Source organism: Marmota flaviventris, chromosome 18, assembly GCF_047511675.1.
Source record: "Marmota flaviventris isolate mMarFla1 chromosome 18, mMarFla1.hap1, whole genome shotgun sequence".
Lineage (NCBI taxonomy): Eukaryota > Metazoa > Chordata > Mammalia > Rodentia > Sciuridae > Marmota > Marmota flaviventris.
In genome coordinates this window covers 63,053,263-63,079,359 of record NC_092515.1, presented here as the reverse complement: position 1 = coordinate 63,079,359, position 26,097 = coordinate 63,053,263, and the positions used below count along the sequence as shown (strand labels likewise).

At 49.3% G+C, this 26,097-nt stretch overlaps 2 protein-coding genes across 4 annotated transcripts in view; both read right to left on the bottom strand.

Moving 5' to 3' along the window:
* Positions 1-26,097, bottom strand: part of Def8 (differentially expressed in FDCP 8 homolog) — a 93,412-nt gene that overhangs the window by 43,454 nt on the left and 23,861 nt on the right. The gene's annotated exons all lie outside the window — the stretch shown is intronic.
* On the bottom strand, positions 1,654-25,861 carry LOC114090930 (mitochondrial inner membrane m-AAA protease component AFG3L1-like). 3 transcript variants are annotated; one of them, XM_071605177.1, is made up of 18 exons: positions 25,661-25,861; positions 21,709-21,796; positions 21,025-21,093; positions 19,848-19,942; positions 18,836-18,985; positions 17,475-17,543; positions 16,779-16,903; positions 14,760-15,030; positions 11,009-11,146; positions 10,655-10,808; positions 8,699-8,806; positions 7,926-8,051; positions 5,120-5,230; positions 4,822-4,977; positions 3,876-3,991; positions 3,167-3,367; positions 2,893-3,087; positions 1,654-2,817 (listed from the first exon to the last, which is right to left on the bottom strand). In XM_071605177.1, the coding sequence occupies exons 1-18, from the start codon at positions 25,778-25,780 to the stop codon at positions 2,512-2,514; spliced, it is 2,598 nt and encodes an 865-aa protein (XP_071461278.1). In that variant the 5' UTR covers positions 25,781-25,861; the 3' UTR covers positions 1,654-2,511. The 3 variants fall into 3 exon arrangements, with proteins under 3 accessions (XP_071461278.1, XP_071461280.1, XP_071461279.1); XM_071605179.1 differs by lacking the exon at positions 4,822-4,977; XM_071605178.1 differs by lacking the exon at positions 17,475-17,543.

Below are 26,097 nucleotides of genomic sequence, written 5' to 3'. Positions count from 1 at the left end.
TGCACTGGGCTTCTGCCATGTGCTGGGGACATCCAGGAGGCTCCCACTTCTGATCCTTCACCCCACCTCCATGTACTATTGGCCTCTGAAGGAAAGTCCAGTTCCTGCCTGACCAGGTCTCTGATTTCCAGTGGAAAAGAACTGAGCAGCTATCTCTTTCACCTCATAAAGGCAGCTGTGTGCCCCAGGGTCTCCCTCCCCACTTCCCACCCTTTCTGCTGCAGCCACTGGGGGGCACGCTGAGTGGGATTAAAGTTCCGCCACCCTCTGAAGGCCTGAGCCAGGCTCTTCCTTCCAAATGCCACAGGCACACCAGGCCTGCTGTGGTGAGGGCACTGGCCGTGCTCCAGCTGCCCTGTGCGCCAGGCTGCTTGCTGGGTTGCATTTTAAGGACAGTGCCCTGATTCCTATCCCCTAAGACAGCAAAAGGAATTCTTTGGAATAAATGTGCTGCCCACATAAGCCCACAAAGGTGGTCCAAACCAGAAGAGCAGGCGCTCCCTGGCGATCAGCCTTCCCAGCAGGGCCATGTCCTGAGAGAGCCACAGTAAGGCCGCTGGCAGGCCAGGGAGGAGGCCCAGCCAGGTCTGACCTGCTTTCTGCCTGGCCCATACATGTGCATTCTTCCTCAGCACAAAGTTGCCCTGTGAGGCTCCAGAAGGGAAGCCTGGACCCTCCCTAGCAGAAAGCCAGGCTTCTATGTTATGGACTCAGAAACAGACTCGTGCTTTCTGGGAAGGGGGTGACTCCTGACACTCTCTGACACCTCCCATTCTAAATTCCCTTCCCTCAGGCAGCTGAGGACATGGACCTGGATGCAGACCCTGGTCAAGCACAGGCCCTACTAGCCTTACCTGCTCCCAGTTCTAACCGGGAAAAGGGCTGCTGGCTCCCGCCTCCTATAGGCTCATTCATCTGCTGGCAACTCTTTAGCATGAGATTTCTGTGGCAGAAAGAGCAGCACCCACAGGACTATAGGATGACCTCACTGAGTTAGGGTGGACAAGAAGACATAGACTGTGCTAATTACTGAACACCTTGTGAAAGACACACGGGGGTGGGGGACTGGACCAAACAGGTAAAGAGGGTAGAGGAAGACACCAAGGAGCTGGCCCGATTGTGTTCTACCAGGAGCAGCTCAGGTGTGGCTAGAAAGAGGTGCCGAGGCCTGAGGACCTGAATGCACAAGGCAGACTGGACCCTGGAGGCCCTACCACAGGGGCCTCTGGAGTTGAGGGAGCACCCTTGGCCTCCATCAAAGGGAACCCAAGAAGTCCCCAAATGCCTCAACTCATCTGGGTTTGGTGAAGACCATGATCTAGGTGGAGCCTGAGATTTAAAAAATTCAACAATGTACATTTTACAATCTATGAAAGTTGAAAGTGCCAGTCCCTAGAAAGTCAGAGTTTGGCCAGGGTCTGGAGTGTGGGGCAGCAAGCGGAACCTCCTCTCAGATGGGCACCCAGGACACTGGCCAACAGCCAAGCTACGCCAGATGCGCCTGCCAGATGCGCCTGCCAGCTGGAATGGCTCACACCCACACCTGTGATACAGGAGGAAGCCCACTTTCACTAAGGCCCATTCAGTCACGCTGAGCCCCAACAGTAGGGGTCCTCAAACCCCAGGACCAAGGAAAGAGGGGGACACTTTCAATTCAGGGCATCATGAGGTCTGGAGCCCATGACCCAGAACCAGTCTTCTTTTTATTGAAAAAGACAGAAGAGGATTAATAGAGGCGGCATCTGCAGAGGCTTCAAGGCCCTACAAACCCTCCCTCAGGGCTGTGGGGAGGCCATGGGGGATCACCGCAGATCCTCCCCTAAACCTCAACACAAGGGATTTTGGGGAAAGCAGAGTCTCTACTCATCTTGGTCAGTAAGGCATGCCCACCCTGGGCAAGGCTCTGGTGAGAGCCCAAGTCTCCCTTAAGCTTAAACGATGCTGCTGCCACAGGGCCCAGGCCCCAGATGGCGCCCTATGACCCCTGCCTTCAACTCAGGGATGCAAGTGTGGTGACGTTTCCTTTTTGGTTACCAAACAACCACTCTCCCCCACACAATGGCCACTGTGGACCCAGATGTCCTTGGTAACTAACTGGCTTACCACTTCCTTCTCTTTACCTCACCAAACCTTGGGGTGTCTGTGCTGGGCCACACTCTTCCTCCAAGCCATTTTGAGACAACCCACCTTCACACCTCCCCACGGACAGGCTCACTAGGACACTGAGGGCTTGTCTCCACCACAAGATCCAGATTCCTAGTGGCCACTACACCCAGGGCTCCCCAGGAAGATTCTTGTCCTTCCTTGGCTCCCACGGGTCAGAGCCCAGATGTCTCTCCCTCTGACCAAAGTCACCCTAGGAATGAGGTCCAAGGGCTGGAGAACCGCTTCTGCCCCTTCAGCCACCTCCTCTCTGGTGGCTGCCAACTCCCCTCCCTCTCCTCTCTAGACTGTGAGCACCTGATCTAAATGTCTGTCTGGGGTTGTCACTTATTTTAATCTGTTTTCCAGTTACTCTGGCAGCTGTTCTGCACACGCTCTGGGTAGCAGCTGCTGCCTGGGAGCCCAGCCATCGTGACTGCAGGTGGCTGCACACAGGCTAGGCAGGGCTCTCCTGCAAGTGCTGCTCTGTGCCCCCTCCTCCCGTCCCTGGTTCCAGCCCTTCAGGCCCTCGGGAAGGGATGCATCCTCCTCTAGGCTACCAGTGCCCTCCACGAACTCCTCATAGGTGCACTTCTCCACGAAGGGCCGAGGGCCCAACAGCTCCACCATGTCGGCCTTCTCCAGCACTTCTTTTTCCAGGAGCCGCTTGCCTACCTGGAGATGACAGTCCATCTGTCAGGCTGCTACAAGGGGACTCCCTCCCATTCCCTGGCCATAGGTTCCCCTCACCTTCTCCACCTGCTCCCGGCACCTAGTCAGCAACTCCAGGGTGCGGTCGTAGGCAGAGCCAATGAGGCGCCGGACCTCCTCATCAATGAGCTGGGCAGTGGCCTCACTGTACGGCTTTTCAACCAGGGCTTCACCTGGCTGGGGGAAGTCGAAGGACACCTGGCCCAGCTTCTCACTCATCCCAAACTGCACAATCTGCAAGTACAAAAGGAGCAGAGGGTGAGCCGCCCCCAACACAGCACCAAGAGCCACTCACAGGACAGCTGCTCTTTACCTGGGCATAGGCGCTCTGGGTAACCTTCCTCAAGTCATCCTGAGCCCCAGTGGTGATCTGCCCAAAGAACAGCTGCTCAGCCACCCTGCCGCCCAGCATCATGCACATGCGGTCAAAAAGCTGCTCCCGCGTATAGAGGTACTGCTCACGGGGAAGGTACTGGGCGTACCCAAGCCCCTTGCCCCGGGGGATGATGGACACCTGCAAAAGAGGGGCCACAAGCTCGTCAGTCCCCCAGCAGCACCCCAGTGCAGCCCAGACACACCCTCTCACAGCCCTGGCCAGGGGCTCACCCCTTACAAGTTGGAGAAGAGAGCCCTGGGCCTCAGCCCCACCACTGACAGGAAGTGTCACCCTGAGAAATGCACTGGCCCTGCCTAGGGGCTCAGCTCAAGAGGTTGCTATGGAAACCTCTTCTGACAGGGATCAAATCCAACGCTCAGGAGCAAAGCAAGTTCTGGATTGACTTCTCAGGAGTCAGTGGCTGAGGCCCAACCTAGAGCCAACACACCCTGCTCTGCCTTCCTAATGCTTCTTCTCCCCCTGCCCCCACAAGGAATCTAACAGACTCAAGACCAGCACATGCCTTGAAAAATAAAAGGGTCACCCCCAGGAGGGCTGTGCCCACATGAACTGGCTGGATCGCCAGGCACATGAGCAGGTAACACCTAGGCTCCACGGGCAGACACACTCAGCACAAGAGACCCACCTTCAGCAAGGGGTCTGCATGCTCCAAGAACCAGCCTACCACTGCGTGCCCTGCCTCATGGTAGGCCACGGTTGTCTTTTCACTGGGCTGCAAGACCTGAGTCTTCTTCTCAAAGCCTACAAATCACATTCCCAGGTGAGTGAGAGGTAGGGGAAAAAAGCCCAACATACACCCCACCAGACTGAGGGCCTGGATCTGCTGCCACACTTGATTCCCAACACCCACCTGGGAGTCCCTCCCTCTAGGGCAGAAGGTGGCAGAGAGGCCTGGGCTGCCCCAAAGTGTAGCTCCATGCTATGTCCTAGTTCTGGGGGACATTCCCACCCAACCTCCAGGCCCCACCCTACTTCCCACTCCTCAGGCACAGGCTGCTTCAAGCAGCAGCTGTGAACCAATGTGAGTCAGAGGTGCTGTGTCCTTTCTGGGGCATGACAAGAGGCAAAACCCAAGCATGGTGGAACAAGAGGGCAGTTCCCAAAGATCTCACAGCCCAGCCCCACAGTGACAGGACAGAGAAGCAAACAAGAGCAGCACATGTTGAGCTGCATGGGTCATCAGCCCCCAGAATGCCCTTGACAAATTCCGGGTTTTGCTTTGAGCTATTTAGTAGATATTATATGTCAAAAAAACAAATGAAAACGAAGCTCAAGGATAACCTCCCAGCTGGCTGATGTGGGTCTCAGCATGGGGCAGGGCCATAAGGATGTGCTACTGCTGCCTCTATAATCTCCATTTCCAGGAACAGCACCAAGAAGAGCCAGGCCAGCCCATGCAGCCTCTGGCAACTCTGGTGGCCCTAGAAGACCCTGACCCACTGCTAACTCCAGCTGCCACCTGCCTGGCCCAGCTGAGTCCTGGGGTTCCCCAAACTGCAGGAGACTGTCTCACCCACTGCTGGCTGAAGATGGTAGTTACCCGCCAAGCTGAAGAAGACACTGACACTCACTCCTCAGCAGTGCTGTGCCAAGAGAGCTCCCAAAGGCTTCCCAAGACTTGCCATTCGTTCTGTCTTCCTCCCCTCCCTTCAGGGAGGACTTGCTTTGCCTTCCACATCTAAGACTGACCCTCAGATGGACTGCACACAGTCCCAAGGGCAGGAAAGCTGCTGGGAGATCCACAGACCCAAATTTTGGCTTAGAAAACTAATCATGTCTCCCTATGCAAAAGTGAGGTTGGGCTGGGGGGGGGGCCTGCCAGGAGCAGAGCTGGAAATGCCTCTCCTCCCCAGGGGCAGATGGGCTCACCTCCGATGACTCTCTCAATGGCCTGCTCAAAATGCTTCTGCTGGACAAAAGCACTCAGGTGGCGGGCAGCAATCAGGGCTGCTTCATTGCACACGTTAGAGATATCAGCACCTGACCAGGAAGAAGAGATAGTCAGTGCTCCCTGACAGCTACAGTGACACCCAGATGAGGTGTGTTAAAGGTAGAGGCCAGGGTTAAACTTTAGAGGAAAACTGCAAGGTAATGGGAACCACTTCATCATTCGTCATTATTTTTAGCCAAATTTCCTGGTTATACAACTTTACTGATAAATAATTCACATACCATACAAGTGTGTATTTTAGGCATACACGTCACTGGTTTTTAGTAAAATCAAATTGTGCGACTAGGGCACAATCTAGTTATAGGACACTGCCCATACCTGAGACACCCCATGCCTGTTCACACTTAATCCCACTCCCACCCACCCACCCACGGATCTGCATTCTCAGCATTTCCTATCACTGGGGTCATGTCAGATGTGGCTCTTCTGTGCCTGGCATCCTTCACTGAGCACATTTTACAGCTCCGTCTATGCTGTAGCAAATACGGGTACTTCATTTCTTGTTCTTTTTTCTATTTGATACAGGGGATTGAACTGAGGGGCACTCAACCACTGAACTACATCCCCAGCCCTATTTTGTGTTTATTTTAAAGACCTGAGTTGCTTAGAGCCTCACCACTGCTGAGGCTGGCTTTGAACTCACGATCCTCCTGTCTCAGCCTCCCCAGCCGCTGGGATTATAGGCGTGTGCCACTGTGCCCAGCTGGGTACTTCATTTCTTTACAGATGAAAGCGTCCTTTCCTATGCCCTTGTTCTTCATCTGCTCACCATGAGTGGACACTGAGGTGGCTCTGCTTTTTAGCTGTCACAAATTACGACACTCTTGGCTCTTAAATATGTTTTATCCACTTTGAGCTTGTTTTTCAATATGATGTCAGGTAGGGGTCTAACACCTCCTTGGAAATCCAGTAGTCCCAGGACTTCTGTAGAAGGGACTAATCTTTTCCCCACAGAATGCTCTTGGCACCTTTGTCAAAAACCAGCTGACCATAAATGCACAGGTGGGTTTCTATTTGGACTTCCCCCCCCCCCCCTTTTTGGACTTTTAACTCCATTCAGTGGTCTATGTCTATCCTTGTACCAGGACCACACTGTTGTTTGCCACACTTCTATGAGAAGTTCTGAAATAGGGCAGTGAGAGTCCCACTTTGTCCTTTTACAAGGGGTCCTCTATAGTTCTACTTGAATTTCAACTTCTGTCCGCTATATCTCCTCCTTCCCGCTGTGCATAATGTTCACAGACCACATCTTTATACACTGTGTGCTCATTAGCATTCATCTATAATGAGTTTCATGCATTTGTTTTTTAAATGCTATAAAAAAACTATAAACCCTAACGATACTGGCCTTGATTATCCTCCTTTGCTAGTGCCACTTCTTCACATGACTTCAGTCACTGTCATTGCTAACCTAAAGCCTGAAGCTTCCTCCAACATTTCTCACAGGGGAGGCCTACTAGTAAACTCCTTCATTGTCTTTAAAATCTACAACATAACAGTTCCTCTTTCATTCTTGATATAGAATTAGAATTCTTGATATAGATATAGAATTCTCAGCTGACCAATTTTTCTTTCAATTTTTTTTTTTAGTTGTAGGTGGACACAAAACCTGAGTTTTATTATTTTTTTTATTTTTATTTTTCAGTTGTCAATGGACCTTTATTTTATTTATTCATATGTGGCGCTGAGAATCAAACCCAGTGCTTCACACATGCTAGGCAAGCGCCCTGCCACTGATCCACAACCCAGCCCATTAATTTATTTTTTTGAGGTGCTGAGGACTGAACCCAGTGCCTCATACGTGCTAGGTAAATGCCCCATCACTGAGCCACAACCCCAGCCCCATGACACATTTTCTTCTGGCACCCGGTACCTCTTGTCAGTGCCTTCTGGCCTACACAGTTCCTGAAGAGAAGCTGGCTGTGACTCCTTCATTCCCTGTCTGTCTCTCCTATTGCTTTCAAGACTCTCTCATGTTTGGCTTTTAACAGATGGATTATGATGTGTCTCTCTGGATCTCTTCTGAACCTATTCATACTTCTGAGTTCAGAGTTTCTCAGACGTGCAGGTTCAGGTCTTATCCAGCTTGGGAAGTTCTGAACCACTATTGCTCTGAACTTTCTTTCTGCCCCAGGCCCTCGACTGTCCTGGAATTTCCACAACGCATGCTGGTCCTTGCAGCAATGCACCACAGGCCCTTAGGCTTTGCTCTTCACTCTTGTTCCTTTCCGCTCTATGGAGTGGTTAACTTCCTTTGCCGTAGCTCCAATTTCTCTGGTTCTCCTCTGACTGCTCAAATCTGATGAGGCACTAAAGCTTACAAAAGGCTGCTCACAGGGGTGAGTAGGCAGGAAGCCCTTTGAAAGGTCCGCACCCATGCCTAGGGTTCAGACCACTCTGGCAGGAAAATAAGAATGTTATCACAAGAGACTGGGTTTCTGCTCAGAAACATAGAGGAAGCATCCCAAAGTGTCATGTGTCTTCACTCCAGTTTTCGTTCCTTACTAAGTCTGAACAGAATTAAAAACAAACTCAAGCGGGCACCAATAGGCTGTGGGGAGAAGATCCCCAAGGCCTCTGAATGTCTTAACAGGTTCAACGTTCTACAGACCAGAGTGGACAGTTGCCAGGACCAAATACGCAGGCACAGAAAACACCTGCCAACTGCCATCAGCTGGGCGTACTTGGCTCCTGGCGGGTGCAGTTCAGCCCAGCAACACTCACCAGTGAAGCCTGGAGTGAGTGCTGCCAGCTTCCTTGCCAGGGCATCGTTCCTGAGGCTCTCATCCAGCTTGAGAGGACGCAGGTGGACCTTGAAGATGGAGGACCTGCCTTTGATGTCAGGGGGGCCTAGTGAAGAAATAGGGAGACACACACAAGCTCTGTGTTCACTGGACTTCAGAGTCGGGTCCCCAACAGTCACCTCACACAACTGCAAGGCCAGCCAGGAGCACACTCTGCCACTGTCATCTGGCTGGAGCCAGGGTGCAATGGCAGGACAGATCAAAGAGCATGTGTGTTTAGCTCTTCAGCTCAATGAAACGCCCTAACCGCCTTGACCAATATTAAATCCAGTTCCAGGCCATGTAACCAACCAGACAGCAAGGAAAATGAGCACTGCCCTGCTGCCCAGAGCACCCACATGGACTAGTGTCCCAGTGGGAAAGTGTCAGGGAAGACAAAGACAGCGTGTTGTCAGGGTGAAGGGCGAGGTACAAACTCTTTGTCTTCTAAACTATTTTTTATAATATGGTACAAAAACAAAAGCTGGAGAGTACAAATCTGCTACATAATGCCCACCTACATGCACTGCAGTGACATTTTGACATAATAACACAGCAGCACCATGGGGTAGTTGAGTATCTCCACATTTTCAAAATATTATCTTACTTACTTCAGGATCCCCATCAAAATTGTCTCCAAATATGCAGCGAACAATCTACCCAATTTTTAACCCCAGAGGCTGAGGACCAAACCCAGGTACCTAAGCAACTCACCAAGGTAAATCTGGCGATCAAACCGGCCGGGCCGCGTCAGGGCTGGATCAAGGATGTCAGGGCGGTTGGTGCCAGCCAGCACCACCACATTGGTGGTAGAGTTGAACCCTGGAGAGAGAACCAGGTGAGCCCAAGGAAGACCCAGGCCAGCACATCTCCTTCCCTTGCTGCTTCCCTCTGCTCACTCCACACCACACTGCAAGGGCTATCAGGCAGGCAGGAGGCCCTGCCCAGCTGGCTGGCCCAACCTGACTGAGGATCCTCTCTGCTTCCTGGGCAGTGTCACTCACCCTGGCTCCTGGCAGTCTGTCCCCTCCTGTGTCAGCTGAGTGCCTCTCTGCCAGCAGGAAGCCAGACATGCCTCAGCTAACTGAAGACTCTACAGCCCACCTCAGGGTTGTGGGAAGTCCCAGCACCTGGATCTCCTCACCACTCATTCCTGGTTCCCCCTGCCCAACCCCACACGATGCTCAGCAAGACCACAGTGCAGCACTACCCAAGGGTGGGCGAGGAGGAGCAAAGAACAGGGATGCTAACCAAGGAAGAAGGCACAGGATGGTGGCAAGGCGTCCACCCACTCCTGCCCACAGTCCTCTCCAGTCCAGCCCACCAGAAGACAGCACATTTGCTGTTAGACTCTGAAGACAATAAAAGACTTTGGAAGCAATTTTGGCCTACACAGAAAAATAGGAACCCAGGCGTCACTGCTATCCTCAGACAGGGCCACCTCTAACATCAGCAAAGAGCTGATCCCTGGGGGATGGGTCTCTAGGAGCATTCCCAGCATCCCCTGGCAAGACAAGTTCCCTGTACCCAAATTGCAACAATGTGGTCTATGAACACCTGCCCTCCTCTGGAGCATCCTGCCATGTGCCAGACAAAGGGTGCCCACATGACCAGCACCCAGTGAAACCCTAGAGCCTTGAGTCTCTCACCGGCTCCCAGGTCAACACCACTTCAACGTGCTGTCACATTCTGGAGGACTCTGGAAGCTGTGCCTGGCTTCCCCTAGACCTGCCCTATGTACCTTCCGCCTTGGTTTTTGTTTTGTTTTTTGGTACTAAGGATTGAACTCAAGTGCACTTAACCACTGAGCCATATCCCCAGCCCTTTTTTGAGACAGAATCTCGCTAAGTTGCATAGGGCTGTGCTAAATTACTGAGTCTGTCTTTGAACTCTTGATCCTCCCGCCTCAGCCTCCAAAGCCGCTGGGATTACAGGTTTTGACCGCACCTGGCCCTCCTGGTTGGTTTTGTTGCACGTACTTTCACTGTGAAGAAACACAGCTTTTCAACTACAGGATCAGCTTGTGACTCTGGAAAAAAAATCAAAGTCAGGGGTGGTCTTAGGGACCCAACCTGACCCTCTAACCTTTGAAGCCAAAGAGCCAATGAAAGCTTTTTCAAATTCAAAAAAATGGCATAAGTTGGGCACAGTGACACCCTGTAACCAAAACTCCCAAAGATGCTGAGGGAGGAAGATACAAATTTGAGGTCAGCCTGGGCAACTTACTGAGACCCTGTCTCAAAATAAAACAATAAAAAGGACTGGGGATGTAGCTCAGTACTAGAATGCCCCAGTTGTATGAAAAAACAAAACAGAAGAAAAAGAAACACCTGGCTTATATGTTAAACATACCTTCCCGAGAAGGAAACACCCAGGTAGTGGGGGGGACAAGACACCAAGCAGGAAGAGCACGGCTGTTTCTGCTCCATCCGTGGTGTGACTGACATTCGTCTGCTTGGTCTCCTCAGCTGATTTTCCCCCACCCAGAGAAGCGCATCTACCTCACTCTGCCCCTGCACAGTGGGGGCCGCTACATGGATCCATACGGCCTTCTCCACTGTGTGCCTGAGTAGCCTTCCTTAAAATAGAGGCATTGGGGATTCTCTTCCGAGGAGCACCCTTCCAGAAACAAGAGGCTAGAGGAGGGCCTCCTGCTAAGGGTCCACTCACCATCCATCTCCACGAGCATCTGGTTCAGCGTGTTTTCCTGCTCGCTCTGGCCTCCAAGGTGCCCGCGGCCTCGCTTCCTGCCAATTGCATCGATCTCATCAATAAATAAGATACAAGGAGCGTTTTTACGGGCCATTGCAAACATGTCACGAACCTAGAAGAGGAACCCAGAGTCCATTTTGCTACTCACACACACACAGCGTGGCAACACATCCTTGACCCCGTCCTTGCTGCTCGCACAGGTGGGATGCACTCAGCTTGTTGTCAGCGTCACACAGTCTGTTGCTAACAAGGTGACCAGTCCTCGTCAAGAAGTGGCTGGCACCTTCTGAAGCTGATCACCCTTTCACCTACCCTTGCTGGTCCAACACCGACAAACATTTCCAGGAACTCGGATCCATTCACAGCGATAAAGGGCACACTGGCCTCTCCTGCAGTCGCCTTGGCAAGAAGTGTTTTGCCAGTACCGGGTGGACCTGTGAGCATGGCTCCCTGCAACAAACAAGAGGCACTTGGCTCTCACAGGGAACAGATGCAACATGAACCCCACTTCCCACTCAGCTCTGACTAGAAATCTGTAACATGGAACATGGGAGCCTGCGTGACCTAACGCTTCCTACAGGAAGAACTCCAGAAGCAGAGCTGTTGGGTCAAAGGCCGGAATACATTCTGTGGGGGTTACCACCAAGCTGCTCTCACGCCCACCAGGCGTGAACCTCAAGGGCAATCTGGCTGGAACTGTGCGACAGCAAGACTATCCAGCTGTGCTGCCTTGTTGGTCTGCAGGGCACAGATCTCTTTAAAGGCACTTCTCCAGGTATTCAGGTTGGACATCTTTGTGTTCAATGTGCTCTTCTACCTTTTCCTTACCTTTTTCTATTCAAGCTTAAGATTTAAATTCAATTCACACCAGGGCAGTGGCACAACTGTAATCCAAAAACTACTCAGGAGCCTGAAGCAAGAGGGTCACAGATTCAAGGCCAGCCTCAACAACTTAACAAGACCTTATCTCAACATAAAAAGGGCTGGGATGTGATTCAGTGGTAAAGCTCCTTGGGTTTGATCCCCAATACTGGAAACAAAACAAAACACGATACTAATTCACGACCCTGCCACACAACTCCATTTTTATTTCATGGATTACAGTTATATCTGAAAACTGAAAGGAGAATTACAGGGTGGGGATGGACTGCTCCATTTCTAGTCAAGAATGCTGGACTGCAGCTGGGCATGGTGGCATTCTGAGGCTGAGGCAGGAGGACCACAAGTTCAAAGCCAGCCTCAGCAACTTAACAAGGCCCTAAGCAACTCAGTGAGACCCTGACTCAAAATGAAAAATAAAATGGGCTGGGGATGTGGCTCAGTGGTAAAGTGCCCCGGGTATAACCCCTAGTACCAATAAGAAGAATGCTGGGTTGCTATCAGATCTTTTTTTATTGTTTTGTTTTTGTTTTTGTTTTGTGGTACTGGGGATTGAACCCAGAGGTACTCTACTGCTGAGCCACACCCCTAGCCCATTTTTATTTTGAGACAAGGTTTTGCTAAGTTGCCCAGGCTGCTCTTGAACTTGTGATCCTCCTGCCTTAGCCTCCAGAGTTGCTGGATTACAGGCGTGAACACCACATCCAGCTGTTAAACCCACAAGATGTGGAGCCCTGCGTCCTCCAAATGTGGTCACAGAGCACTTCCTTTTCCATGGCACGTATGGGTCTGATACATAATAGCCCATGACATGGATGATCTTTATATGCCATGGGACAGGACACAAAGTCTCAGGAGCCATCCCTGCAGGCATAAGAACATTCTAGGGGCAGGATATATCCATGGCATGCCATGTCCTATTCCTGTGCGCAGGAAACACATCTATGTGAGTGTAGTCAATTCTTCATGACAGACTCCCAGCAGGGGGCAGTGATGATTTGGGAAAACCAGCCTATAATGTAGCACACAGGCTGACAGAAGCTTCCACTCGCAGGAGCCCAGCCTGGCCGAGAAGGGGGACTCATACTTGGGGTGAGAGGCCTCCCTTGGAACCTGACTCCTTCACCCACTCCTTCCATCAGACACATTTTCCCCAGTAAATCCAAACACCCAGATCAAACCATATAAAATAAGTGTGAGACACACCCACTCTGGCACCTGGCTGTCAACAGAGGTGCAAAGCAGCTGGGCGTTGACTTGGCAAAGTTCCACCAGGAAGCAGAAGGCAACCATTCTGCACCTGCCACACCCACATGCTTTCTGGCCCCCACACACACCAACTGTAAAACAGACACATCCAGTGTCCTGGTTGGAATCCCTGGTTCACAATGGTTGCTAATCTTTTTGTATATTAATCACAACAAACTGTCCAGTGGTGCCCAATTTGTGGGAGGAATTGGGGGAACACAAAGCTACTGAAAGGGCCTAAGTGTCATCTAAGCACCACCTCAACCAGGAATTTCTAGCCTGGTCCAGAAAAGCAGAGAGGACTTGAAGTTTCTGTGACCACACAGGATACCAATCTTCCTGGTAAAAAAATCCAAGCTTCCATCGAGCCCTAAATGGGTCCATGACCACACAAAGGCACCAGTGGACAGACTGGCCCTCTGTACTGCAGCCAGCTTTGCCAGGGCGGTTTCCTCTCAGGACACCCAGGCTGCCACCAGCCCTAGGACACACCACTGTCTGGCTGCATACTCCTGCACTGTGCTGTCCACCAGCCTTCCAGAGAGCTGTGTCTGCTCCCAAACCTGACCACGGAGGCTACTTGTTTTAACTCTGTAATTTGATATTACACAAACTAACAAAACAGAGTTTTTTAAAACTCCTTCAAAATCTAAGGTGAAGGCTGGGCTGTGGCTCAGTGGCAGAGCACCTGCCTTCCATGTGTGAGGCACTGGGTTCGATTCTCCGCACCACATATATAAACAAAATAAAGACATTGTGTTCATATATAACTAAAAAGAGGGTTTTTTTAAAAAAAGTAAATAAAGTAAGGTGAAAGCTCTGAATAATTAAAGAATAAAGGAAAACTGTCTTATAAAATGTTTTCAAGTTGCATAGATAAGAAAAGTATGACAGAATGCACGAAAATACACAGATACTGCCTCAGACTGCACCTAAGTAAGTTCTTGCTTCTACTGAGAAAAACAAACTTGCAGAAAATATGTGGTTCTGCCAGGCATGGTGGCACACACCTGTGACCCCAACAACTTGGGAGGTTGAGGCAGGATGATCTCAAGTTCAAGGCTAGCCTCAGCAACTTAGCAAAGCCCTAAGCAACTCAGCAAGACCCGGTCTCTAAATAAAAAAGAAAAAAGGTTGGGGATGTGGCTCAATAGTTAAATGTCCCTGGGTTCAATCCCTGGTAAGAAAAGAAAAGATGTGGTTCACACAGGACAATTCAACAGAGGTGCAACTGGGGAGGATTGAACTCAGGGGCACTCAACCACTAAGCCACATCCCCAGCCCTTCGTATATTTTATTTAGAGACAGGGCCTCACTAAGTTGCTTGGGCCTCGCTAAATTGTTGAGGCTGGCTTTGAACTTCAGATCCTCCTGCTTCAGCCTCCTGAGCTGCATAGATAAGAAAAGTATGACAGAATGCACGAAAATACACAGGTACTGCCTCAGACTGCAGTGCCACCACACGTGGCATGTGCCACCACACCCAGTTTAACAAAGGATTTTGATCCCGGGAACTAAACTCAAAGCAATGACTGGCTCTAAATGAAGACCAGTAAAGGAATGTACACTTGTGTTTTAAATTTCAAAAAAAGAAACAAACAAAAAAATCACACATATTCCTATGTCCATTTCATAGACCTAACGTTATAGAATTTTAGGACTTGTAGTCTCAAGTCTGACAGATAAGAGGATTTTTTTTAATTATTGTTTTTTGTATTACAATTCTTAATACACCTTTATACCACAATTTATCATATCTCTGTATACAAGATAAGAGGATTTTTACTGTCCTGTCCTACAAATTTCCATCCTCTATTGTTATTAGTAAAATATAAACTCAAGGAAAAATCATTTGTCTGATATTCATTCTCTGAACAACAGCAATCTTTGGCTTTGACTTGGAACTCAGAGCATGACTGTTTTCTGAAATCAGTACCTTTGGAATTTTGGCTCCTAAGTCCTGATACTGCTTGGGGTTCTTCAGGAAATTCACAAACTCCATAATTTCCAGTTTGGCCTCTTCACAGCCAGCCACATCTGCAAACCGCACATTGATGTTGTGCTTTAGGATCTTGGCTGTTGTCTCACCAACGCTGAAGAGGCCCCCTCCTCGTCCGCTGCGCCCGGCCCCCATTGGACCCCTTCTCACAGCATAGAGCAGGATGCCAACCAGGAGAAGAGTAGGCACCAGGCTTCGCAGGAAAGAGCTGAGAACCAAGGAGACCATTCATCACGTCAGCAGCATCACCTTCAGCAGGAAGAGTAACCCACTCTAGAATTTGCTGCACAAAAGGGCAGTTTCTTCTTGAAGAGTGTCAAGGTCTGTCTATAAATTCGGCCTCCCCAGTTCTAACAGCACTGCTGCCCCGACCCACGTCTCCCTCAGGAGGAGCTGCAGACCCCATGTAGCTCCTCACAGGTGAGGTCCACAGACCAGTCCCATCACAGCACAATGCTTGCTCCTACACTCTCCAGAGGCCCAATCCCACCACCCCTCAAGGTGGCTCTAGTCACTGTCAGCTCCTAGAACACACCTCAACTCCCAGAAAATAGGCCCCCATAAAACCAGTAGTCCTGGCAACTGAGCCAGTAAGAACAAAACCCCAGTCAGCCATACGCAGCACCCCAAGGAACACTCAGGAGCTGCACCAGGAGACTGAGGCCCCGCAGGCCTCCCACCAGCACTTGTAAGTCACCTCCAGAGCCCTGTCTGCCTCACTGCTATGGCGTGAATGTCGTCTCCCACACTCACGTTGGAACCTAACTGAAGAAGGCGAAGGCCATTCAAGAGGCAACTGATGGTGAGGGCTGGGCCCTCATGAAGGGATGAAGGTCACCACAACAAAAGTGGGTCAGTTCTGGGGGATGGGTCAGTCATAAAAATGGCAAAGTTCAGTCCTACCCTCCTTCTCATCCTCTCTCCCCAGCACATTATGATGCAGCAAAGACCCTTGCCCAGATGGCCCTTCAGCCTTGGACTCCAGACTGTAAGACAGTTTCTTTTCTTTACAAATTACCCACTCTCTGGTCTTCTGTCACAGCAGCAAAAAATGGTAAGGCACTCACCTTCCTCGTCCTCACTGCAATTCCCACTCTGCCCTGTCTAGAAGAAACCAACTAAGCCATCACCACACCGACTCTTCATACCCTCCTGGCTAAGGCTGGTCCTGAGCTCAGACTCTACCCATTCAGTTTCCAAGCTGGAGGAAGGGCCAGAGCAACCACGTCCCTGTGTAGTAAATATGGGAGCAGGACAACACGTGTGTGCTGTCCGGGGATGCACACGGGAGCATTAGAGATGGGCCTGCCCTCAAGTCCACAAGCACGGCAGGAACACACTGGGGGCGGAATGCAGGTTCAGAGAGCAAGCTGACGCAGGATCTGTGGGAAGCAAGTCTGTCTGTGTGCACGTGAGCAGAGACTGCTCACCTGGACTTCTGACTCAACGGTTCAGTGGGAGTCAGGGTGCAGGGATCGCAGCACACCTTCAAAGAACTCCCACAGGGTTCTACTGCACAGTGGCATCTGCACTACAGTAATGTGCTACAACACATAGCATCTTTGTCTTCTTCTTCCCATTTCATGCTTTTTGAAGGTTACCTAGATACATATTTCTTTGCTTCAATTCTCTTCTCATTAAGACCTAAGCTAAACCATGGCATGCATCTGCAACCCAGTTAACTGGAAGGCTAAGGCAGGAAGATCTCTTGAGCCCAGGAGTTTGAGATCTGCCTGGGCAAGACTCCACCTCAAAAAAATAAATACAAAATTTAAAAAATTAAGCCAGACCAAATGAATATATACTCTTTTACTACAGACACTGTAAAGATTAGCAGATACTATGACATACTTGGGGAAAAAAAATTCCAAAAGAGATTCAACACTATTTGTTTTGTGTTCAGAATCAGAGGCCCAAGAATAAAGTGTCTCATGTCACCTCACCCGTGCCACTCACCCGTCACTCTCAGTGGTGTAGACCACAGCAACCTGGTTGGTTGGCTCAATCCCCAGTTCCCACTGAGCAGATTCCAGGTTCCGCTCAAAGGTGTCAACACTGCCGATGTTAAACCACACGTACCTCTGCAGAGACCAAGAGCAAGTTTAGGCGCACCCCTGTGTTCCCCTGAGACTCGCCCTGACACACACACACACACCTGTCCACAGCTTGCATTCCCATTTACCAACTTCTCTTCCAACCAAGCCTCTTCTCCTAGCCCCTATCTCCACACATGGACAAATCCCACCCTGTGGCAAGCTCCAATGGTAACTACACAAACAGCAGACATTCCCTCTTTTCTGATCCCACAAAATTACAGGCTTTAAGTTCTAGATGAAATGCTGTGATAACTGCCTGAGGTCTGCCTTTGACCTTCTGTCTTTGTCTTTTTATTCTTTCCTCTTCCCAAACCTTGACAAGTGGTTCTCACATGTTACTTGGCAAAACTGAACCATGGTTATAGTCTCATAAGAGTTCCTATCCTGCTTGGAAAGCAAGACTGTGCACAGGTCAATGACATAAACCATCACATCAACAGGGATTGCTGGACACCAGGGGAAGCATCTTACTAAAAAAAAAAATTAAAACTGTATTTTATGTCACTGGGGGAGGGGAAGCCATGTGTGGAGACCCAGCCTGAAACCTAGCCCTCACCTCAGAAGACGCCCCAGGGGAAGGGATGACACGAACGAACTGTTTGTTCACGACCTCCAGCCGGTCCACCTGGGAGAGAGAACCAGAGGGCTTAGGCCAAGCAGGACATTCAGGCAGACCCTGGGCAGTTCAGCCAGGCCCATCTGCACCCACACACACTCACAGTTCAGTACAAGCTTTGTTTCCCTGAATTCATTTCCATTTTAATCAACAGGAAACAATTCAAGACTAGTTTCTAAAATCTGGTATATCTGAGCACTATCATGCCAGACTGGCTTAAAAACCCAAAAGAAATAGGAATAAGTCTTACAGCAGAGTCTTAAACCCAACTGATTCAGACCCACCCTGTTCAGCCAGCTAAAGGCAGCACAGGGAAGCAGTGCCAAGCAGAGTGGAAATGCAGTCCTGCAGGCTCCCCAGTTGTGGTCACCACCACACACAACCACACAGCAGGCTAGCCTGACCCTCAGAGAAGCAATCCGAGAGAAGCAACTTAAGGGCACAATGTGTATTCTCACATGCAGCAACAATATCGTCACTGCTCCAAAAGCAAGGACTTAGGGCCATGTGACTAAGGTGAACATGTTCAATCCTACAAACCTTCCCACCACAATAACACATCACTGTCAGGTCAGACACTTGGAAAAGACTTCAAGGAAGTGCTGAGAGCAGTCCAGTCCATGCACAGAAAGGCATCCTGGGCTCACCACACTTGTCTCACCCCCCTCACAGCCACACCTACAGGTAGAAGATCCACAGACAGGGAAGGGCTGCAGCAGCTCTGTCCCCTTCCACCATAGGGAGAGTTGCCAAGGGCCTCTCTGAAGATAGGCAGGTGCCCTGTGGTTAGACACAAAGGCTGTGGCCACAAACCTTAATGGGAAACAGGAGTTTCATCAAACAAAATTTCAGCTCTTAATAATGCCTGGGTCCAGCCAACACTCTTCTGAGGGCAACAGAGGGAAGGCACTTACTCACACAGGGTTTACACTGAGGCCTGAGCAGTACTTCACCCAACTCAGCACCCCAAGGGAAAAACACACAAGAGAGGCTCTGCTGGTGCCACATGCTCCTCTGCAGTCACCAAGCCACAGTCCACTGTCAAGGGGTGGCTGGCAGCAGAAAGTAAGGAGAAAGGAAAAAAACCCCAATCAGGAATGAGAACAAAAGTCAAAGATCAGTAGACAAACAGGACTGTCTTAGAAGACATCATGATGTGCTGTTCTGCTGGGGTAGCTCCTGGAAAAACAAAACTGAGCCATGAAGGACACCCACCAGCAGGACTGACTCTTGGGGCACCACCTGTCTCCTGCAAGGGCATACCACCACAGCACCTTCCCAGGCAGACTAAGTTCGCTCACCAGACCTCTGGCCAGGTAATACTGAACAAAGTGTTTCCAGGTGATCTCTTTTCCAGGATCTCGAAAATAGAAGTAGAAAAATCCCACAGATACACCTGCACCCAGAATGGCCAGATTTCGGAAATCCTTGTCATCCCAGGGGAACTCGCCCTGTGGAAGAAAAGAGAACAAATTTTGCAATTAAATGCAGGTGTTTCTCTCTTTTGATTGTATGTTTGTTTTTCACAATACTGGAGATCAGACCTAGGGCTGGCTCAGCTAAGCCAGAGCTCTACCCTTGGGCCATCATGAAAAAGGAAACCTCTCCTCTCAGATGTTGCAGTCACCAAACCCTGCCCTCCTACGGTACCCAAGGGGGACCAGGCATGCGGGAAGCTCAGATGCTGCTCTCAGCAGGAAAGACCTGCACACTGTGAACAGCACACCAAACCTGCTGCTCACCAGAGGCCCCAGGAGAAGCAGCAAACCCACCAAGAGCTCTGCCTCTGCAACATCACATGGCATGTCCTCTTACCTGCAACTCTCCAAGTGCAGACAGAAATCCTGGCACGTTTTAAAAAGTTCGTTTCTTCTAATCTCTGTGTGTTGGAATTCGACCCCCAAGGTGATGGCAGTAAGAAATGGGGACTTGGTGATGACACCACAAGGGCTCCAATTTCATGGATGAGATTAGTACTCTTACTAAAGGGCACGAGGGAAGTCTGTCCCTTCCACCACATGAGGACACAGTACTGGTCCCACTGAAGGAAGTCATGTTCAAGACACCACGATCTATTAGTGGAGGGCAAGCCCTCACCAGACTCTGGACCTGCCAGCACCTTGACCCTGTACTTCCCAGCTTCCATAATTATGAACAATAAATTTCAAGCTATTTAAAAACCATCCAGTCTAAAGTATTTTGTCATGGCAGGAACAGACTGAGACAAGGGCGATGCAGTCTCAGTCATGCAGCAACAGCACCCCTGGAGAAGTGACAGGTGTCTGGGTCTGGCACACTCAGATGCACACAAACCTTCTGCATCCGTTTCCACCAGGCAAAGTCATCCTGCCTCCCTCCTCTCTTGTTTCCATCTCCTCCAGGCTCAGCATTCTTTAGTTCACCAGATTCTAGGAAAAAACAAAGTGTGACTTCAGAAAATAATTATATACACTTTTTCACAGAAAGAGGACTCAGAGAACAGAGTAACGTTTTCCATCATAAAATTTTAATTACCCTGGCGCCTTTCAGAAACAAACAGCAGACAGGAAAAGGAAGATGCAGGAGACACTGCTGAGAAGTAGCTTCCGATACATCTAAAATCCCTCCAATTTGCCCTTGCTGGTCAGACCTGAGCTTTAATGACAAATCATTTTTAGCTAATAAACATGGCTGTAATTAGGGGAGAGGAAGGAAGAAAGAAAAGCAAGAGGTAGGCTGGCACAGGTAGTCCCTACTCCAGAGAACCAGAACACAGGCCACCTCCCCTCAGGCAGAGTTCATCTCTCAGGAAAACCTGGACCCGTGGGTACATTTTGTGACAGTAGATAACATTAGAGGTGGATTCCTGTGAGCCCCTTCTACAGCAATCATACAAGTTCCAGGACAAAACAAGCCAGGACACAGGTAGCCCCCCTTCCATATACACTGCCACACCAACAATCCAAAACAATTCCATGCAAGACTAGAGAAGGCCAGGAGGACCCAAGGAAGGGCAGAATGAATCATGAGTAAAATTTTGCACAAATTTTAGGACAAAACACAAGTTTTCAAACAATGTTCTGTTCATAGCAAAACATGTCAGCACACCTCCCATAATGCTTCTACCCATCTCTTCCTACTTAATGCTCACAGGTACCTAGGCAGAACACTTATTTTTGGTACCAGGGATTGAACTCAATCCTTGAAGACTTCCTTGAACCACTGAGCCACTCTCCAGCCCTATTTTATATTTTATTTAGAAATAGGGTCTCACTGAGTTGCTCAGCGCCTTGCCCATTGCCAAGGCTGGCTTTGAACTTGTGATTCTCCTGTCTTGCATCCAGCAGCAGGAAACTTTTTGCAGGAGAAACAAATCTGACAAATACTGACTACACTGATCCCAAAAACCAATCCACGTCATCAAGCCATGATGTAATTTATTTTTTTTAATTTTAATATTTTTTAGATGTTGATGAACCTTTATTTTGATTTATCAAACTGACCCTTTTACCTTTTTTTGGCACTGTTGATTTTTCTGAATCTGTGTTTCTTCCACTCCTCTTAAAGAATTTTTCAAACCCTTAGAGACAAAATGAAGGGGAAGTACTTTGAGAGAAAAGTCCCACTCAGAAAAGCAACACTACAGTCAAATCAGGATGGAGCCATTGTCTTCAGTCTTGCTTCCTTACTTACCCCACTCAACACACAGCCCAGGGTCCTAACACTGGCATAGGGCTGGAGAGCCCCTGCCAGATCTCTAGGTGCTTTTGAGAGCACTAAGCCAGGGCCCACAGCCTGCTCTGAAGAGCAGGGATCTAACTGGTTCAATGTGCTCCAAGATGACTACAGCTTACATATCATATCATCTGTTTACTTTTCAAATACGAGGCTTGACTGGCTCTCAAAATCAGACATGCAAAATAACGGTTTACTACCACGCCTTCCAAAAGATTCACCAAGCACCTTCCTTCTGAAAAGAGTTTCTTTTTCCAGTCTCTCTAGATATCAAAACAGTAAAGTCATGAAGATGATGTATTGTGGCTCAATATGCAAACTAGGAAAGATGGCAAGGGAGACCTCCTAGTTGTCATGCCCCTTGCTCCCTGCTTAGTCACTGTGGGAGGAGACACTCTGAAGAAGCTTCACTGGTCCCTGTAAACCTCATATTGCTAACTTAGAAAAGACAGGCAAGTACCTTTGGATGGTTCTGAACACAGCCACCAGGAAAATGGCGCCAGTCTCCCCTGCAGAGCCAGCTTCTGACAACGGATCCCCTGGTGGCACTGAAAGAGGACAGAGAATTAGCAGATGACCTGCCATTGCAACACAGTGCAGCATTTCCTCTCAGTGGTTCCAACAGACAGGATGTGGGCTGAGTATCAGCTTGCTGCCCTTCTTTATCTGCTTAAATATTCATTAAAAATCTAGTTGAGGGTTGGGGCTGTAGCTCAGTGGTGGAGTGCCAGCCTCGCACATGTGAGGCACTGAGTTCGATCCTCAGCACCCCATTAAAATAAATAAATAAATATTAAAAAAAAAAAACAGTTGAAACAGGACAAACATAAAGTATATTCACTGCAGAAATGCATGATGAATTTTTACAGCTACTGCATTCAAAAGCAGGGGAGGGAGCTCACCATTTTTTGCATAAGGCCTTAACCCTAACTAATGCAGCTCAAAACCAAACATGATTCTAAGACTCAAATCTCACAAAATTAAAATACTGAGGCTGGGCCTGAAAGCACATGCCTATAATCCCTGCTACTCAGAAGGAGAAGGACGGAGGATAACAAGTTGGAGGCCAGCCTGGGCAACTTAGCAAGATCCTGTCTAGAAACAAACAAAAAAAAAGGTTTAAGGTTGTTGGTTGTTACTCAGAGGTAGAGCCCTTGCTTACCATGTTCGAGGCCCTGGATTCAATCCTCAGAATTGGGGGGAAAAAAAGAAAATTTGAGGAGGATATATCTCAGTGATAGAGTGCTTGCCTACCATGTGTGAGGCCCTAGGTTTGATCCTTAGCACTATAAAAAAACAAAATAATAAGGAAAAAATACTGAAAGAATCTTATGATTTATGTTTGATCAGCTAGGAGGCTAATGTCTGTCAGGTCAAGAAGGCACACAATTTTCTAGAACCTCTGTATTTCTTCAACCCTCAGGGAGGAAAATGCCAATTTTTACCATGAGCTGCTAACCTTACCTGATACATGAGTTAAGGACAAAACTAGAGGCAATTTAGATTTTTCATTAATTCAATTCAAAAGCCACAAGAAAAACTACCAAAGTAAAAGGCAACACACTGTTTTAAAAAAAAAAAAAAATTTAAGCACATTCAATAACCCAGTATTAACTGTATTCAACAAAATTCCAACATAACTGAAGAATTTGGATTGTATCCAATATTTTATTATACTGAAACTAGACCCATAGGTGATAACACCCATGTTATTTCAGCTGTCAACATGAGGAAGAAGCAAGCTCTGTAGACTATCACTCTAAAGTAAACCCATTCCCCAATTGGTAAAGTGCTAATTTATTTATCCAAACACCCTATCAACAGCCTCAGTGGACTAAAAAATAAAATAAGCCATAAAAAAGATATTAAAATCAGGGTAAACCTAAACAAGCAAGTTCAGAAAGGAAAGACTGGTAGAAAAGGTGATGATGTCACATCATCAAGAGTAAAGAGTGTCAGGTGGACAAGGACTTCTGCTGCAGCAAGTCCTCTCAGCACCTTTTTTGAGGATGGTACATGACACACTGAACAACAAACAATGGCTCTATGTTACCCTGACGTTACTCTGGAACCAAAGCTGCGGGTCAACAGGGAATCCAGACAAAAGGTACAAGACGTCACTACTGGACAGTGGCCAGATACGTCTTAGTGACTTCATCCAATCCTTACAACCTGGCCTAAGAAAGTAGGCAGAAAAGCAAAAATTAAGACAACTGGTAGCAGGAGGTGTGCAATGACAATTCTGGTTCCCAAATCTTCTCTGGTTTCTCTAAGACCATCTCAAAGTAGGAAGCAATTTTGGCACTAGTAACTAATTTCATAGATACTGAGAGGTGTATACCCTAGAGGTAGAAAATATGACCCTTTGGGCCTCCAAAACTTCATAAAACAACCAATTCCTCTGTTTCAAATCATGATTTAGTTCTGTGATTTGGTAGGAAACAACAGGTCAAATGTAGCTCTCACTGTAAATGTAAACATACAGATTTTTTTATTTGTTTTTGGCACCAGGGATTGATCCCAGGTGCATTCTACCACCAAAATACACCCCTAGGCCTTTTTTATTTTTTGAGACAGGGTCTCACTAAATTGCCAAGGTTTGGAACTTGTGATCCTACTGCCTCAGCCTCCCAAGTCCTTAGGATCACAGGTACATGCTACCCGCCCCTTCTTGAAATTTGGTTTCTGCCATTAATTTGCAGTTAATAGTAGAAAACTTGTTAAAATTGGTTTCTGCAAAGCCAGGACATGAAGCTGGGCACATCAAGGTCCCTTTCTAGTCATTCTTGTACAAGTCTGGTGACCCTTATAGGTCAGTTACACAACACAGCACACAGCTGACACCTTCCCAGGCTTACAAGGCCCTACCTCGGACTGCACTGCCTTTCACTAACCACTTCTTCACTCTGAGCATACAGAACACACCAGCGGCACCTACCCTAAGGCAATGCCTTGGCTATTCCACCTGACAAGCCTGCCTCCCCTCCCCCCCAAGCAGCAAGTCGCATACATGCATCCCTCCTCCATTCCCTTCTCGTTATTCCCCTGATTTTGCCTCCTTTTCCTTCATACTCCATATACTCCACAAGAACAAGGTATACTCGTTTATTGTCTGGTTACTCTTTTACACACCATGTAAACTCTAAAGGCCCAAGGACTGTGCAGGCAGCTTGTAGAATGAAAATGACCACATGGAAGCCTCAAGAACATAGACTTCCCTTGAGGAGCGCTGAGTGCTAAGGTACATCTTTCAACTCTAAGGCAGATTGCTACAGCCTCTCTTTTTCACCCTCATACTCTCTGGCTAGTGAACTGTCAACTGATAAGTTTGCCTAATAGATAAGCAAGAATGACTCAGCTTGGGAATGAATTCAAAGACCACCCAACTTCCTTCTTCAATGTAAAAACACGGAGGTCCACGACAGTTCAGTGACTGAGGACTCACCTGTGCTATACCAATTCACATATACTCACTATACTACTGACTCTGAACATGTTAACAACCAGAACAGCCCTCTACAATGTGGACATGCAACACAGGTCAAACACTGATTCCAGGGAGGGAACACTGATAATAGGGAGGGAGACAAAACTAAGGTGTGTTCTCCCAAAAGAATAGACACAAAGAGAGAAAAGTTCTTTTTTTTTTTTTTTTTTGTATCAGGAATTGAACCCAGAGGCACTTAACCAACTGAGCAACATCCCCAGCCTTTTAAAAATATCTAATTTAGAGATAGAGTGTCGCTGAGTTGCTTAGGGTCTAGTTAAGTTGCTGAGGATGGCTTTGAACTCGCGATCCTCCTGCCTCAGCCTCCCCAGCCGCTGGGATTATAGGCGGGGGCCACCGCGCCCTGTGAAAAATTCATTAAGACATAACAAAAGAAAAAAAAAAATCAACCCATGCCATCCTTCTATATTACTGTAGTCTGAAAACCTAACTTTCCAGAATCAAAAACCAAAACCTGCCTTAGTGTATTAGATCAAGATTCAACGTGGTTGCTGTCCACTAGGCTGGACAAAACAGAAGTAAAACAACTTTAAAACATGGAATGCTCCATGCTCGTCCTCTTCTGTAAGATACGGCCACCCAGCACCTTCGTGCTGGACCGCGGGACAGAGCTCCAGCAGCGGCCTTCCCGCAGCACCAGCCACGATGAGGGCGGTCTGACGGGCTCCACGAGGCTCCACGAGGGTTCGCGGGACGGAGAACCCCGAACCGTTCACGACACCTTCACGTGCACCATCGACCTGGCTCGCAGGGCGACTCTGCGGGAGGGGCCCGGGTGGCACTACGCGGGGCCGCGGAGTGAGCGGGGCTCACAGTCCGGGCAGTGGCCGGCGCCGGCGGATGGCGTCACCTCGACGGCGAGCGCGGCCCCCGCCCGGCCCCGACGCAGCGCCCGCCTGCTCACCTGCTGGGCGGTGCCGAGGGCCCGGGCGCCAGCCCCAGCCGTGGCGCCGCATCGCCACAGCACCGAAAGCGGCCCGGTCACCGCCCGACTGCAAGCCGCCGCCGCCAGCCGGTGCGACATCGCCCACCCGCGACCTCGCGCCGCCAGGGCGCACGCAGACGCAGACAGGTCAGGGAGCGCCGCCGCCCCAGTCCCCAGGCGCTGCCGGGCTCGCGCATGCGCAGTGCAGACGCAGACGGGTCTGGGCGCGCCGCCGCACGAGGCCCCAGTGCGCAACGGGCCCGCCTCTCGCCGGCGTCCGCACCATCGCCTGACTGTTAAGGGTCGGACCGCGGCGCCATTCCGCGCTGCCCTGCGTCCGAGTCGGCCCGGGCGCCGAGGGCAGACCGGGCACCGCCCAGACACCCTTTTCCGGGGTCCTCCGCGGGAATCCGCGC